General features: G+C 46.9%; 1 protein-coding gene across 1 annotated transcript in view; it reads right to left on the minus strand.

The window, feature by feature from the left end:
* Positions 1-3,945: 3,945 nt before the first annotated feature.
* Positions 3,946-12,925, minus strand: part of LOC121594891 (myb-like protein Q) — a 112,258-nt gene continuing 103,278 nt past the window's right edge. The window contains exon 3 of the mRNA XM_041918677.1: positions 3,946-6,751. Coding sequence (XP_041774611.1) covers positions 4,802-6,751 — 1,950 coding nt within the window. The 3' untranslated portion in view covers positions 3,946-4,801. The remainder of the gene's footprint in view (positions 6,752-12,925) is intronic.

The raw sequence follows: 12,925 nt of genomic DNA on the forward strand, positions 1-12,925 counted from the left end.
TCTAGAATTACCAGGAAAACAGTCAGTCTCGGGTGCTGAATAGAAAACAACAGTCCTGAAACATACCTAACAAAAGAGAAAAGAGAGAACAAAAACAACCGGACAATGACTCTGAAAACTCAAACCTTAAATCGAGCGAACTATAATACACCAATATTACTTTTTCTTCCAATTCAATCTGCGGAAAAATTATGACGAACAAGAAACGAACAAAACAAAAACACAGATAAATAAAATAAAATAAAAACAATGCTTTAGGTATTTGATTGATGCTTCATTCTTTTTGCAAACATGGCTGCATTGATTATCATAGAGTTATAATAGTACGTTTTTTTTTACCAGCGTAATAGTAACCATAATTAGTATTAATACCTTATCTAACAACGAAAAGAAACATTTGATTTGTAACGCTTATCTGTCTGTGATTGTTTGTGTTTGTGTGTGTGTGTGTGTGTGTGTGTGTGTGTGTGTGTGTGTGTGTGTGTGTGTGTGTGTGTGTGTGTGTGTGTGTGTGTGTGTGTGTGTGTGTGTGTGTTCGTGTGTACGTGCCTGAATTTTGCTCACGCTTTTGCTCGATCGTCTGCAAAGTGTCCCCATGGACGAAATGGCGCCTTCATAAGGGTAACATTAGAAAAAAACTAGTTGTAATCGTTCCAGCCAGCGAATTCACCGACCACAATTCAAACGAGAAACGAGCAATGAGGGGAACGCTTGCCTGTTCCATTTTCTAGCTCTCCTCTTGTATAGGGCTAGAGTGTGTGGGCATGTTAATAGTCTTACCTTAACCGGCTGATTAATAGCCAATAGGACTTTTGCAAGTGGTGTTTTTGGCACACTTGCTATACGAAATGTTGTTTCTCCTACTTGTTTGTTCTTCTATTCTATTGTATTGGTTATTCCTCTCCTCTGGGTGGGCTTATCTCCTAGGTTTTGCGTCTTTGTGTCGCCAAATTTTGGTTACTTTGCGCACTTACACACTAGTCGCTTACCGCACTACGCGCTTACGCGCATCACGCGCAACCTTTACACAAACATTATAGCTAAACCATTTTAACCGTCCGTCTCTCAACCTTCCGCTCGTTCGCACTGCTCGCCCGCACATTGCACAACGCAAGTGCACTGCTGGCCTATGCCTGTGTGCCTTAATCCATTACTTTTAATCACATATTCAGCTTATTTTCTTTATTTTCATATCTACAAGTTTACCACGGTCTCTCTCATTCGCACTCGTCCACTCAACGTTCGTGTTAATAATAGTTCAAATTACTGTTTGCGCGTTTGTGTGTGTGTTTGTGGAAGGTTGTGTTTTCTGTCTTCTTCGTATCTAATTTACCCTCAATTGAAGTCACTTTAGTGACTGTGTTGAAGACGATTTTGAAACGTAAAAAGTGTGTTTGTGTGTGATGGAGAGTAGGTTGTAATGCATTCAAAGTATGCACCGTCTTATAGAGAGTAAGATAGCAGTCATAACGTAGAATATTGATGGTAAAGAATATGGTTAGCATTCATGTTCCAAAGTAATCCTTACTTGTTAAACTCTACCTGAATTTATTCAACCATGACAGAAGGATCTCACATGGTTGACAGAAATAATGACCTATTTAGAACACAGCACGATCAAAAAGTTGCGAAACCAAAAATATATAATTCTAAACCAATATTATTCAATGTACAGTGCTTTAACATAATGTATAACATCAACAGCTAGTTCTTAGAAATGAGGAAAAATCTTATACTTCTACTTCCTGCTCTGTACATAAAAGCTGGCTAACGAAAATGGTTAAAGGATGCACGGGTGGCGTCGTTACGTGGCTAACGTGTACTAAAGTGCGGATGTTTTAGATGCTCGGTACTGGCAGAATGTTCCTCCGATACAAAATACTCAACTTCTGATAAATCGTTTTCTTGATTATTTTCACACAGCAAGTCAATAATAGGACCATTCAAAAGCCAGTCAAGCATGACTTTAAACATTCGACAGCGGGCTTCCTTAGTCGATCGTACTGAACATCCGCCGTAGTGTGTGAAAGTCTCCCGGTCCTTCCTAGCGCACATCAACAAAATGAAGTTTGCATCTTGCCTGTCGACATCAAGAGCCATAATCAAACTTACGCTTATCCCGAAGGCGAGAAAAACACACACCAGCTGGCCGGTTCGATTTCCACCCCGATGTCGATGAAATTGCTCGTAATGCTCAATCATCCCTGTTTGCAGGTCGTTTCCCCCAAATGATCGTGATTGGTGAAGTGTAAAGCGCTTCGACAGCGCCCTTGGGTGGGAAAGGAAGTATTACGATTGGAAGTAGAACGAAAACCCGTTCCATGGGACGCAAGCAGCCAACATAAGCGACCCGCCGAAAAAGAAAGAAAAAATGGGCTCCCAGAAAAACGCTGCAAAACACATTGCCGATGAGATGAGCGATTGGGAAGGATCGGAAGGCAAGTGGGAACACAATTTCCTTCCAAGCAGTGGCGCTGCCATCTGGAAATTGGCTCTGGGTTTGTGTACGCACACACAGACACACACACACACATATAAACCGAATAAAAACCAATGTAGAGTAACATTTTCTTTTGTGTGTGTGTGTGTGTGTGTGCCAAACCCAAAATGAAAGGCAAAAAACCCATATAACCAGGACCCACTGGCTCCCAGGGCACAGAGGAATAATAAACCCAATGCCCGCCGATCCTTCGGGCAGTTTTTCAATATCTCCGTTCGTCCGAAAGTGCCCCGGGGGTTCCGTGCATATCCTGATTTGGTGCGTTTTGGTGGCTGAATTTCGATTATTCCGTGAAAGGGCTATATGGCGAACCGGGAGAAACTGGGTCGAAGAGCATAGCGTACTGGCAAACTAACAAACGGTTGGGGTAAAACCGATTCAAGCGATTCACAGAGGAATCTGAATTTTTTATCCAACCTCCTTCTTCGCCTTCCACAAACCGCTTCTTTCACCGTAAGCTGGAAAGAAATTGTAGAAATTGGACGAAAATAGGATAATGTACCCGTATTGCTGCTTAGCCCAGCCAGCCAGCCACTATCGGGTCAGGCAGGATAGCAGGCAGGCATGCCGCGTGTTTTTTTTCCATTAGCCGATGCTTCACGGTACGCTGCTTGTTTGCAGGAGCGTGAAAGAAATTTAATAAAACACCTCTTTTACACCAGCCTCGTGGCTGCGCCTTCCGGGACTGGAAGCTGGGTATTACATTAATCAAATTGTTCCACCTTTATCAGGGAATGCTGTGCAGTTCCCTGTCTGTAGGTTCCCCCCCGAAGGAGCGAGTAAGTACTGTGGGGAAGTTGTTTGCTCCATCACAATAGTCATTTTTGCTAAATTCCATACCGGACCGGCAGGATGCATCTTCGCTACACGCTGCTTTATCGTAAACCGGTTTATATTTTTCAATTGCTGCGGAATGGAATTTTCCAAACCCGTGGCGAGAGGCCCAAACCGGCAATGAAACATACACACAGCGAGCCTAACGATGAGCTATTTACAAATAAATCTCACTCTATTAGAACACCTTGGACAGCGATTCCAATCATTTGGATTCCACCCGGAAACTCGGTGGATAAGACAGCCAAATTGCCCGCCCGCTCCCGTCCTATATTCCATTCAGCAGTACAATTTTAATCACAACGCCACTTTTTTCTTCAGTTCGACTACCAGCAAGTACGTGAGCTATTTTTAATTACAAAACTGTACACGACGCAGCGAACCCCAAAATTCCATCCCTTTTCCAAACCCGTACCGATCCACATTGGTGCCCCACTTCGCCAGCGGCTCCGTGGAATTTGTTCCGCTCAAAATCGGCGCTCCATATCGAATAATTTGATCGCAAACAGGAACACAAGCGAAAGATGGCTGCACCAAAGTTACCATTTGAAAAGCACGCCCGCGCCTTATCCACAAACTCACCACTTATGTTAGCATCCTTTTTTTTTTTCTTCAACCAGCTATGCATCGTACTCTCTAAACGTCAAACGTTCTCCGATCACTTTTCTTTCTGTGAGTGTTTGTGTGTTTTTGTATGTGGGTTTCTTTTCCTATTTTTCTGTAAGCTCTGAGTCGCTCGGTTTGTGTGTTTTGTTTACGGCTTTGTTTTATTTCCATTTTGTATCTTTTGATACTTTCTTTCTTTCTCTATTCAACTTTCCGAACTCTTTGCTTGTTTTCTTACTTAGTGTTTTTTTGCTTTATGGTTTTGTTATATTGCATGCTTGACAAACACGCGCACTAACGCGCATTTTCTGGCTATATTTTAAGTTTTCCTTAGGGTTCTAGATCATTCTGTTACTGTACGCTTACACACAAACTCACACACACTCACGCACTCTTTCTCACTTGCTCTCTCGTACTCACGCACTTTCTGTACAATCATGCACCTCATCTGATAAAGCACTTATTTTTTTCCCTTCTTACGCTTCCTTTTTTCTTTGTCTGCTCTTTTGCCTTACTCTCTCTGTCTCTTTTTCCTCTTATCTCTCTCTGCCTCTCTCTCTCTCTCTCTCTCTCTCTCTCTCTCTCATTTTGTTTGTGTGATAAATGATAACAAAGTGTTTACTTTGCATCTGTTTTTACTTTTCCCCTTCTTTGTGGATAATAAATTCCAAGACTACGAAGGCTCAAATCCCTTTCTCTACTATTCACCCGTGTGTTGGTTTATATATTTATGTGTATGTTTGTTGGTATGTGGGGGAAAAGTTGTGTTTTGTAGAGATGTGTGTATGAGTAGTGAGGAAAGGTTCTTTTGTTTTTTTTTTTTTGGGGGGGGGGATATTTCGCTCACCAGTGCACCTGCTTTTACACGTTGAAGCTGAGGTTTTGCTCGGACAGGAAAATACTGTTGCCCTCGGCGATGAACTCTAGATGGGAGCCGCTGGACGAGGAGGCCGTTTCCATGCCCTCGAACGTGTAGTCCATCTGGGCGGCGCACACGTCCAGAATACCGTCCAGCAGGTTCTGATCGTCCGACTGGCTCATGCTGTCGATGATGTGGCTGTCGAGGGCCACGAGCGTGCCGAACCCGTCGACCGACGGCGACGGTTGACAGTTGGGCACAATGGACGTCTCGGCTATCAGCGACAAGCTGCCCATATTCTCCACCGCTAGCTGCTGGCACGTATACTGGCGCAGATGCTGCTGGAACTGCTGGTGCTGTTGCTGCTGTTGCTGCTGCTGGTGCTGCTGCTGCTGCTGCTGGTGAAGGCTGTTGGCAATCAGGGGCTGGTTTGCCTCGGAGTACTGGAACGGTTGCAGCAACTGCTGCTGCAATGGCTGGTGGCACTGCTGTCCGTTGGTGATTTCGTTAAAGCTCGCTAGTGCGCCCCGCTGCTGCTGTTGCTGGTTGAGGTGGTGTGACTGTTGTGATTGCTGCTGCTGTTGTGGCTGCTGCTGTTGCTGTTGCTGTTGCTGCTGAGGGTGCTGCTGCTGCTGTTGGTGCTGCTGTTGCTGCGGCTCAGCCAGCGTGAAATGCCCGTTGAAGGGCTCAATGTCGCTGAAACACACACCGGGCTCCAGATCCAGCATGCCGCCAAAGTGGTCACTCTGACACTCATCGTCATCGTAGTACTTCTCCGTCTTTATGCAGTCACCGTCGCTGTCGGCGTAGACGGACTTGGCGGACGGCGTCGTTTGCTGCTGGAGGTGATTGTTGTTGATCTGAAGACTGTTGTTGTTGTTGTTGTTGTGTTGCTGCTGATTGTGTTGCTGGTGTTGATTGTGGTGCTGTTGCGGAAGGGGACTGTTGCATGACGGCACGTGCGCACCGTGATGCACCGTGACCGTGGTCGCCGGACTGCTGGAGGTGGTATTGGTGGCGGAGGCGGTCGAGCAGGTGGTGTGGTTGGTGTGGCCCAGCGGGCTCCCCACACTGTCTCCCCCGGTGAGATCGGGCGTGGCGCCGTGCGCGTACCGGAAGCCCTTGCCCTCGTGCTCAAAGTGGCTGCTTTCGTCCACCGCGAACACGCTGTGGTCGGGCGTGCGGATGAACAGGGGCGTGCCTTCCGTGAACGAGCCAAACGTGGGCTCGGGCGAGATCAGCGACCGCTCGTCGTACAGCGTGGCACTCTCCGGTGAGTTCGGCAGCAGCTTGGTCGCGGCCAGCGAGTAACAGTCGGGCTGTGCCGCTAGGGGCGGCATGGTGGCGGCCGTCGCGACCGCCGCCATCGTCGGCTGGCCCAGCTCGTCGAGGATGAGCTGCTTCTTGCCCTTGAGCGAGCCACCGCTAGCGCCCCCCTTGGACACCTTCCCGCTCGCGGTCCGGCTACGCTTGCCGGCCGGCGCAGCCGGAGACTTGGCGGACGACGACGAGGACGACGAGGAGGAACTACTGGACGAACCGCAGCTGTCCCGGGACGATACCGAGTCGGGCGAACCGGTCGAGGAGGACGTAGACAGGGCGGGCGAACCAGCACCAGTGGAGGAGGAGGAGGAGGACGACGACGAACTGTTCTTGGGGGAGCTTGCCGGACCTGCGCCACCACTACCACTACCCTTGATCTGCTTCTTTTTTGGACGGTACTTGTAGTTGGGGTACTCCTGCGTGTGCAGCTTGCGCAAGCGCTCCGCCTCCTCGATGAACGGTTGGCGCTCCTCCGGGCTCAGCTGCTTCCAGCGCTGGCCCAGGTTCTTGGAGATGACCGCGTTGTGCATGTCCGGCGTCACCTCGCAAATCTTGCGCCGCTCGATCTGGCTCCACACCATGAACGGATTCATCGGCCGCTTGATGTGTCCGGGGCTGTGTTTTTTCGTCTGCGGTAAAGGGAAGAAACCAATGGGAAAGATGAGGAGCTTAGTGGAAATGAAGCTTCAAAGAGATTGTACTACAAAAAAAAAAACGGTCCAGCGCAGCGTAACAAAACGTTTGGAGTCGCAGATATTGCTCCAGGCTCCGTGGGACACTTTCGGTGAAGTGCTACGGTCCCGCAGTGGTGGGTTTTTGCGAAATGGGTCCATTAAAAGCGGAAGCATAACCACGTCACCACACGCGGGTGCAGGTTAAAAGTCGTTCCATTACGGTGCCAGTGTGGCGGTGAAAGGAAGAATACAAAAAGCGCCCGCTTTCCAACTCCGTCACCGAAAACCCTGAACGTTTCGGCGAAATAAAACCGTTTGATGTCGTAGCATCCGTTTCGGTAGAATCAGGGATTACGAGTCCACCGTCCGTGTATATGTGTGTGTTCGTGTGTATTGCACTTTTGAAAGAGGGCGTACTTTTGACTATGACGATGAAAAATAAATCCCTTTCCCTCCCAGACGCGAGGACTCATTTTTAATTCAACCGTAAGCTGGTTTGGGCCGGCATGTAAATGTTTTGATAGAAAGGCTAAGCGATTGCACAGCGTGGCAGGGATTCATGGGGGCAGTAACTTCACCGTTCCATCTCCAGGCCGTACGCTAATGAAATTACAACAATCCCATCACTTTCGCCATTCCGCCGACGTCGTGGTCGGCTGATTGACATTTATCGTCGGAAAATCCTGCCATCACACACATACACGAAAGGCACCACATTTACTGGCATTTTGAGTTCCCAGCCCTCAACCCATGTACAGGGCACTACAATAACGGCTGGACGACTTTCATCGCAAGGTCGGTGGTTCGCCCCGTCATGCGTGTAAGTTTATTATGTTCAACATGGATGTTCTTGCCCTGGCCCGGGGCGCCCCCGACACAAGGGACAGTATCGGTTGATGGAAAAACAACCACCGCAAACAGACACATGCAAAAACACACACACACACACACACACACACACACACACACACACACACACACACACACACACACACACACACACACACACACACACACACACACACACACACACACACACACACAAACATAGGAAAAACCCAATCGGCACACAACGTGGCCAGTGACAAGCGTGGCAGTTATAAATTATACTTTATAATAGAGTTTTTTTCTGTTTTGGGCTGTGCACAATTCTGTTCCATCGCTCTGGTCTAGTTAAATCCCCTCAGTGCGCCAGTACCCGAGCCAGTCCTGATAACTAGATTCCATGCAACATGGCGGAGCGTAGAAAAAAAAACCCTTTCAACTCGGTACTGTACTGTTTTTTGCTATTTTCAAGCCAGCGCTAATATACACTTGCTTCAGATCCTTCGTGCACGACCGTGATGGTGGAGATTTTTGTCGGAGTAAGGGTTTAATTTTTTTCGGGAAAAAGAGTTTTTTTTCTGTAGCACATTTTTAATATGTATGTTTTTCGCTTGCTTCGGACAGGGGAAGCATCATGCAAAACATATTTACGTACTTCTTAACCATGTTGCGAGCTGCCGACCGCCGAATAGCCAACGGCTTGACAGCAACATATGGTTAAATTAATCTACGTCCGCTGCGATGCTCCGGTCTAGGCAATGGAGCGATAAAAATCCACAGTTGAGCCGAGGTGGTCCGACAAAGAATAATATTAAACTGTCACCCGCCTATTTGTTTTGTTTGTTAACTGGAACATAAAAACAACCTACGGACGCTCTTTGCCGACTGGAAGCACGGAGACGTGACACACCCGGTGCCGGTGTACCGAAAGGTTATGCGCAGAAATTATTATCGCCTTCTACTTCCGCAATCACAAACAGTTTCACCCAGAGCAGGGTGATGAGCGTGGATTCTATTCGCCGCACATATTAGTGACAACGATCAACATCATCATCATCAGCATTAAGCGTATCGCCCCGAGATGGCGGCCCGTGTATTCCTTCACCCGTGTAGCACCCCATACGTGTGTGTGCTGGCATGCACACAATCATACACACACACACACACACACACACACACACACACTGTCACATTTGCAGTATCTCCGCAGCTGCACTTATAAAAATGCATAAATCGTAAGTAGTGTGTTGGCCGCGAAATCGACCGCGAATGCGTAAGCGGTCGCGGATGAGGAAGTGTGTGCTTTTGCGCAATGAACGCTGATCTGTATGCCCGCCCCGGCACGCCGATGAGCGTCGACAGCCCGGGGTACGTGCGCGTCCTTCGGATGCCCGTACAAGTCGCGACTTGTTTTTTTTTTTTTTTTTGCTATCCCGTGGCTGGTGCGAACATTTGCCACCTTCTCACGGTACCGGCCGCCGCCGCTGTGGTCAGTACCAGTTTTTTTTTTTTTTAGTTATTGACTGTCCCGTTCGCCTGTCCCAACGGATCGCGAGGAGCGTGATGTCTAGTATGCCTGTTCCAGCAGCAGTTCGAGCTACCTAGGCCTTGTAAAGATCCCGAAACACCGAGAACGAGAAGCACAGCTTCCAAGCTTTTGCAAGCTTACTGCCGAAAAATATAGGAAAAACTGCAGAACAAACATCGAAATGCGAAAGCGTACCGAACAGCGTGCTATATTCATTCCCAACTCCAAAGCCCTTTTCGCCACTCCGAACTGAGCAGAGAATACTCTCCGTAACCTTAACACCCCCACCAGAAAGGTTCCGTTCGGCGCAGCGCCAAATGCAAACTGGAACTGGAAAATAAACAACAAGCGACCAGGTCCAGGGCGCTGCCTGATGGTGCCTGATGGTTTATTTAAATTTTTGCATTTCCCCCCCGTTCTTTGCCTTCCTCCCCTCACCACTCACTTAAGGGTCGGGGTTTGTGTGGCTTGGTTCTGGCGGCGAACTGCTTTCCGAACTGCGCGCTATCTGCCATCACTAATCTTTTACGATGATGAATGAATAATGAGTGGATTTTTGTTCTTCTACCCATTCTTCTGATGGTGTGTGTATGTGTGTCTGTGTGCGCTTGTGTCAGGTTTTGGGTGGGTGGAGCTGCAGCAGCTGCATTTGCATGAAATGCTCTTTTCTGTTGGCACATTTTTATTCCGCCTGCTGCCTTCGCTTCATTAAGGGTGGCCACCGTTAGACACTGAAGGATCCTAAGGGAGGCAGCAAATACAGCAAAAAAAAAAAAAGAAAACTCACACACAAAAGATGAGCATTTCTTTTAAATTAAAGTACATTTACCGTGATCTAGATAGGGCTTTTGAAGAATTGTCTTCAAAAAAGGAAGAAAAAAATCACAGAGAACCCTCCCAACGATAACTTAATTTTTGTCCTTTTAATTAAAAAGCTTTCTTTTGTGCTAAATCAATTGGGAGAAAATCAATAGTTACACAATGGAGAAAGTTTTTAAATCCATCTTTCCTCATAACTGCGATGCATTATTCAGAGTGTTCAGGAAATAAAAAAAAGGTTTTGGACCGTTTTCTTTCCCTCCAAACACGGAAAAGCGTCATTTTGTGCGCATTCGCAAAGGGCTAAAGTTTGATAAATTCATTATCAGCCCCCTAATGTGGGATGATCGGTTTTTTTTTTGTCTTCTTGCATTTGACGGATCTTTTAAAGGTCCAAATGTAGCACTCACCGTCCTGTTGTGGGGCAACAATTTATTCGTAAAACAGATTCAACCTTCCGCTTCCGATGCTTTAGGAGGAAGTTTCTTTTCTCACTCACACCCTCACCGCGACTTAAGTGCTACTTCAACCAATTGAAAACTTAGTAGCTCCGGTAAGGGCAGAAGAACAAACAAAACCCGAAGCAAAGAAAGAATGAGCAAACTGACCACTAATCAATTAAAAATTTTGTTCATCTGTCCGTTGGACTGGCGCGCGTGGGACCCGGCTACCGCCTTATCAGGCCCGAGACGGAAAAAAAACCGATCGAAAAGTTCCGGAAACAGGAGTGACAGGGATACGTGGCGACCTGTCTCATGGATGTGGGGGAGAAGTTTTCTGACACTTGTTTCAAATTTCCTTTTCGATGGATTTTTTTATCATTCTGTTTCATCTCTGGACCCGCTTCGGGGCGGACCCGTGTGTACTAATGGTTTAATTTCTTTCTACTTTTTCGACTCTAACTTCCCTTCGCCTTCGAGAGTGCAACGCAACAAAGCCGATACAACGCACACACAGAGAGAAAAAGTGCGCAAACTGACAGCCGCGACGGTCCATCGAGTCCTGCTGTTTCGAAGTAATTGAAAACTTTGTCCCCAACCTTGTTTGCTTTGTTAATTGACTGGTTTCGGTGCGATGCGCGTTCGCTGCTTCCCACTGCTCCCTCTCCCTCGGTGTGGCTTTCGTATCAAGTGTAATAAAATTATTTTTTCTCAGCCTTACCCGGACCAACCCGGACGAACCCCTGATAAGGGTTTTTGGCGTTCGAAAAATGTTCGTTTAATTGATTGTCCCAGCCAAACACGTGGCAGGACTAGGGTCCAGCCGGCAGTCGGGCTGAGGGTCGTAAAACCAGTTCGTCACCCACCACCAACTCCCAGAAAGTAGAATAACGTGGAAACGAAGGGAGGAAAAATTCAAAGACCGTTTTTATTCTTCTTCTTCTTCTTCCTTTTTTGCTGTCCCCCGAAGAGGACAAGTTTTAGGGGCCCACATTACAAAGTAAAATTTCCGAAACGATTTTCCTCGTTATGGTTTTTTATTGCGCGCTGGAATTGTAACCGCGGAAAAGGCTTCGCGGGTGACACACACACACACGGGACCATAAAGTGCCCAACAAGTGCGTTAATGTCGTTTTGCCGTATCGTATCGTTCGTATTTTGGTATGAATATAAACAAGCCGTAATACATCTTTATATGCATGGCTCGTGCGGGGCGACATTCAAGGCGACAATCGATGGCAAGACGACCACATCGCTGTTTGAATTGAAGCATCACTCGGGCGACCTGGCCGAGCGCTGTGTATGCTGGGAGGTGGATTTTACTGGTGTCGGTGGGCAATAAATAATACAGATTATGCACTGATTATGATTTCCACATGGCCAAATATTGATGTTCGAAGCGAAGGGGCCAAAATCCTTCTGCTCCCCGAGAAGCGAGAAGCCTGAGCGCCGGAAAGGTTGAACGCTCGTCTCGTGAAAAAATACACACAGCAAGCAGTCTACCATCAGTTGTATATCTACCGCTGTTCCGGAAGGCCCCATGTGTGTAACCACGAATTGGTTGCAAGGGAATAGAGTGGTGAGCATTAAGTCGGCATGGTTAACGATATGTGGCAGTGGCTAATAAAATGGACTACTAAAACAAACCAATTTGTAGCTATCGATTACTGAGCTGGAGGAACAAGTTGTCTTATCATCTTCGTATAAAAGCTTGTGTCACCGTTTTGGAAACGTATTTACTTATCAAACCTACTGCCGTAGATCTCACATTTCTATCTCATGTTCCAATAAATTACAAAAATCCTCCCACATGTACCATATTTTCCTGCTATTATTTCAAATGATTTTTTTTCAAATGAAACAGAATCAGAAGACAAATTGGTGCTTGGCGAGTGGGTATAATGGTACGAAACTTGTTATCGGCAAAACACTCTGCTGCTTGGCAGGTGTAAACCCAAGTGCTCAACTGGCACAGCTCCCTGCTCGCCACAAACCACCAACCGTCTCGATCATGTCGAGATGTGTGCAATCGCTCAACATCCCACAAAGCCCTGCGACCAGTCTGTGCTGCTTCGTGTGATTATTGTTATTAAATAGAAAATAATTGCAAATAATTACATAATGACGACAAGTTACTCTTTTCGCCAGTCCAACGTCTTGCACAAACCCCCGATCGCACAAGGTACACTTTATCGGCCATTCTTTTCCAACGACATTCCGTGCTTTTTCTTATCCGTCCTTACCACAAAGCTACGGTTCCAAAAGTTACAAAAGCACTCGCATCACTTTACCCGCCACCGGTAGAAAGTATTTCCCTTTACTTTTCCAGTGTGTAGCATTTCCCTTGCACGGTCGAAAAACCTACAATCAGTTAAGAGTTTGTTCGTTCTTTTAAAGTGCCGAGACGCTTACAATTGAATCAATCTTTTTCCCCCCTCTTTGAGATGTGTTTTTTGGATGTTTTTGTTGTAAACTTTGCTCCAACCGTTCATCATCCATCGCGGGAGGGATCAGAAT

The sequence above is a fragment of the Anopheles merus genome, chromosome 2L, assembly GCF_017562075.2.
Source record: "Anopheles merus strain MAF chromosome 2L, AmerM5.1, whole genome shotgun sequence".
In the NCBI taxonomy this organism is placed as follows: Eukaryota; Metazoa; Arthropoda; class Insecta; order Diptera; family Culicidae; genus Anopheles; species Anopheles merus.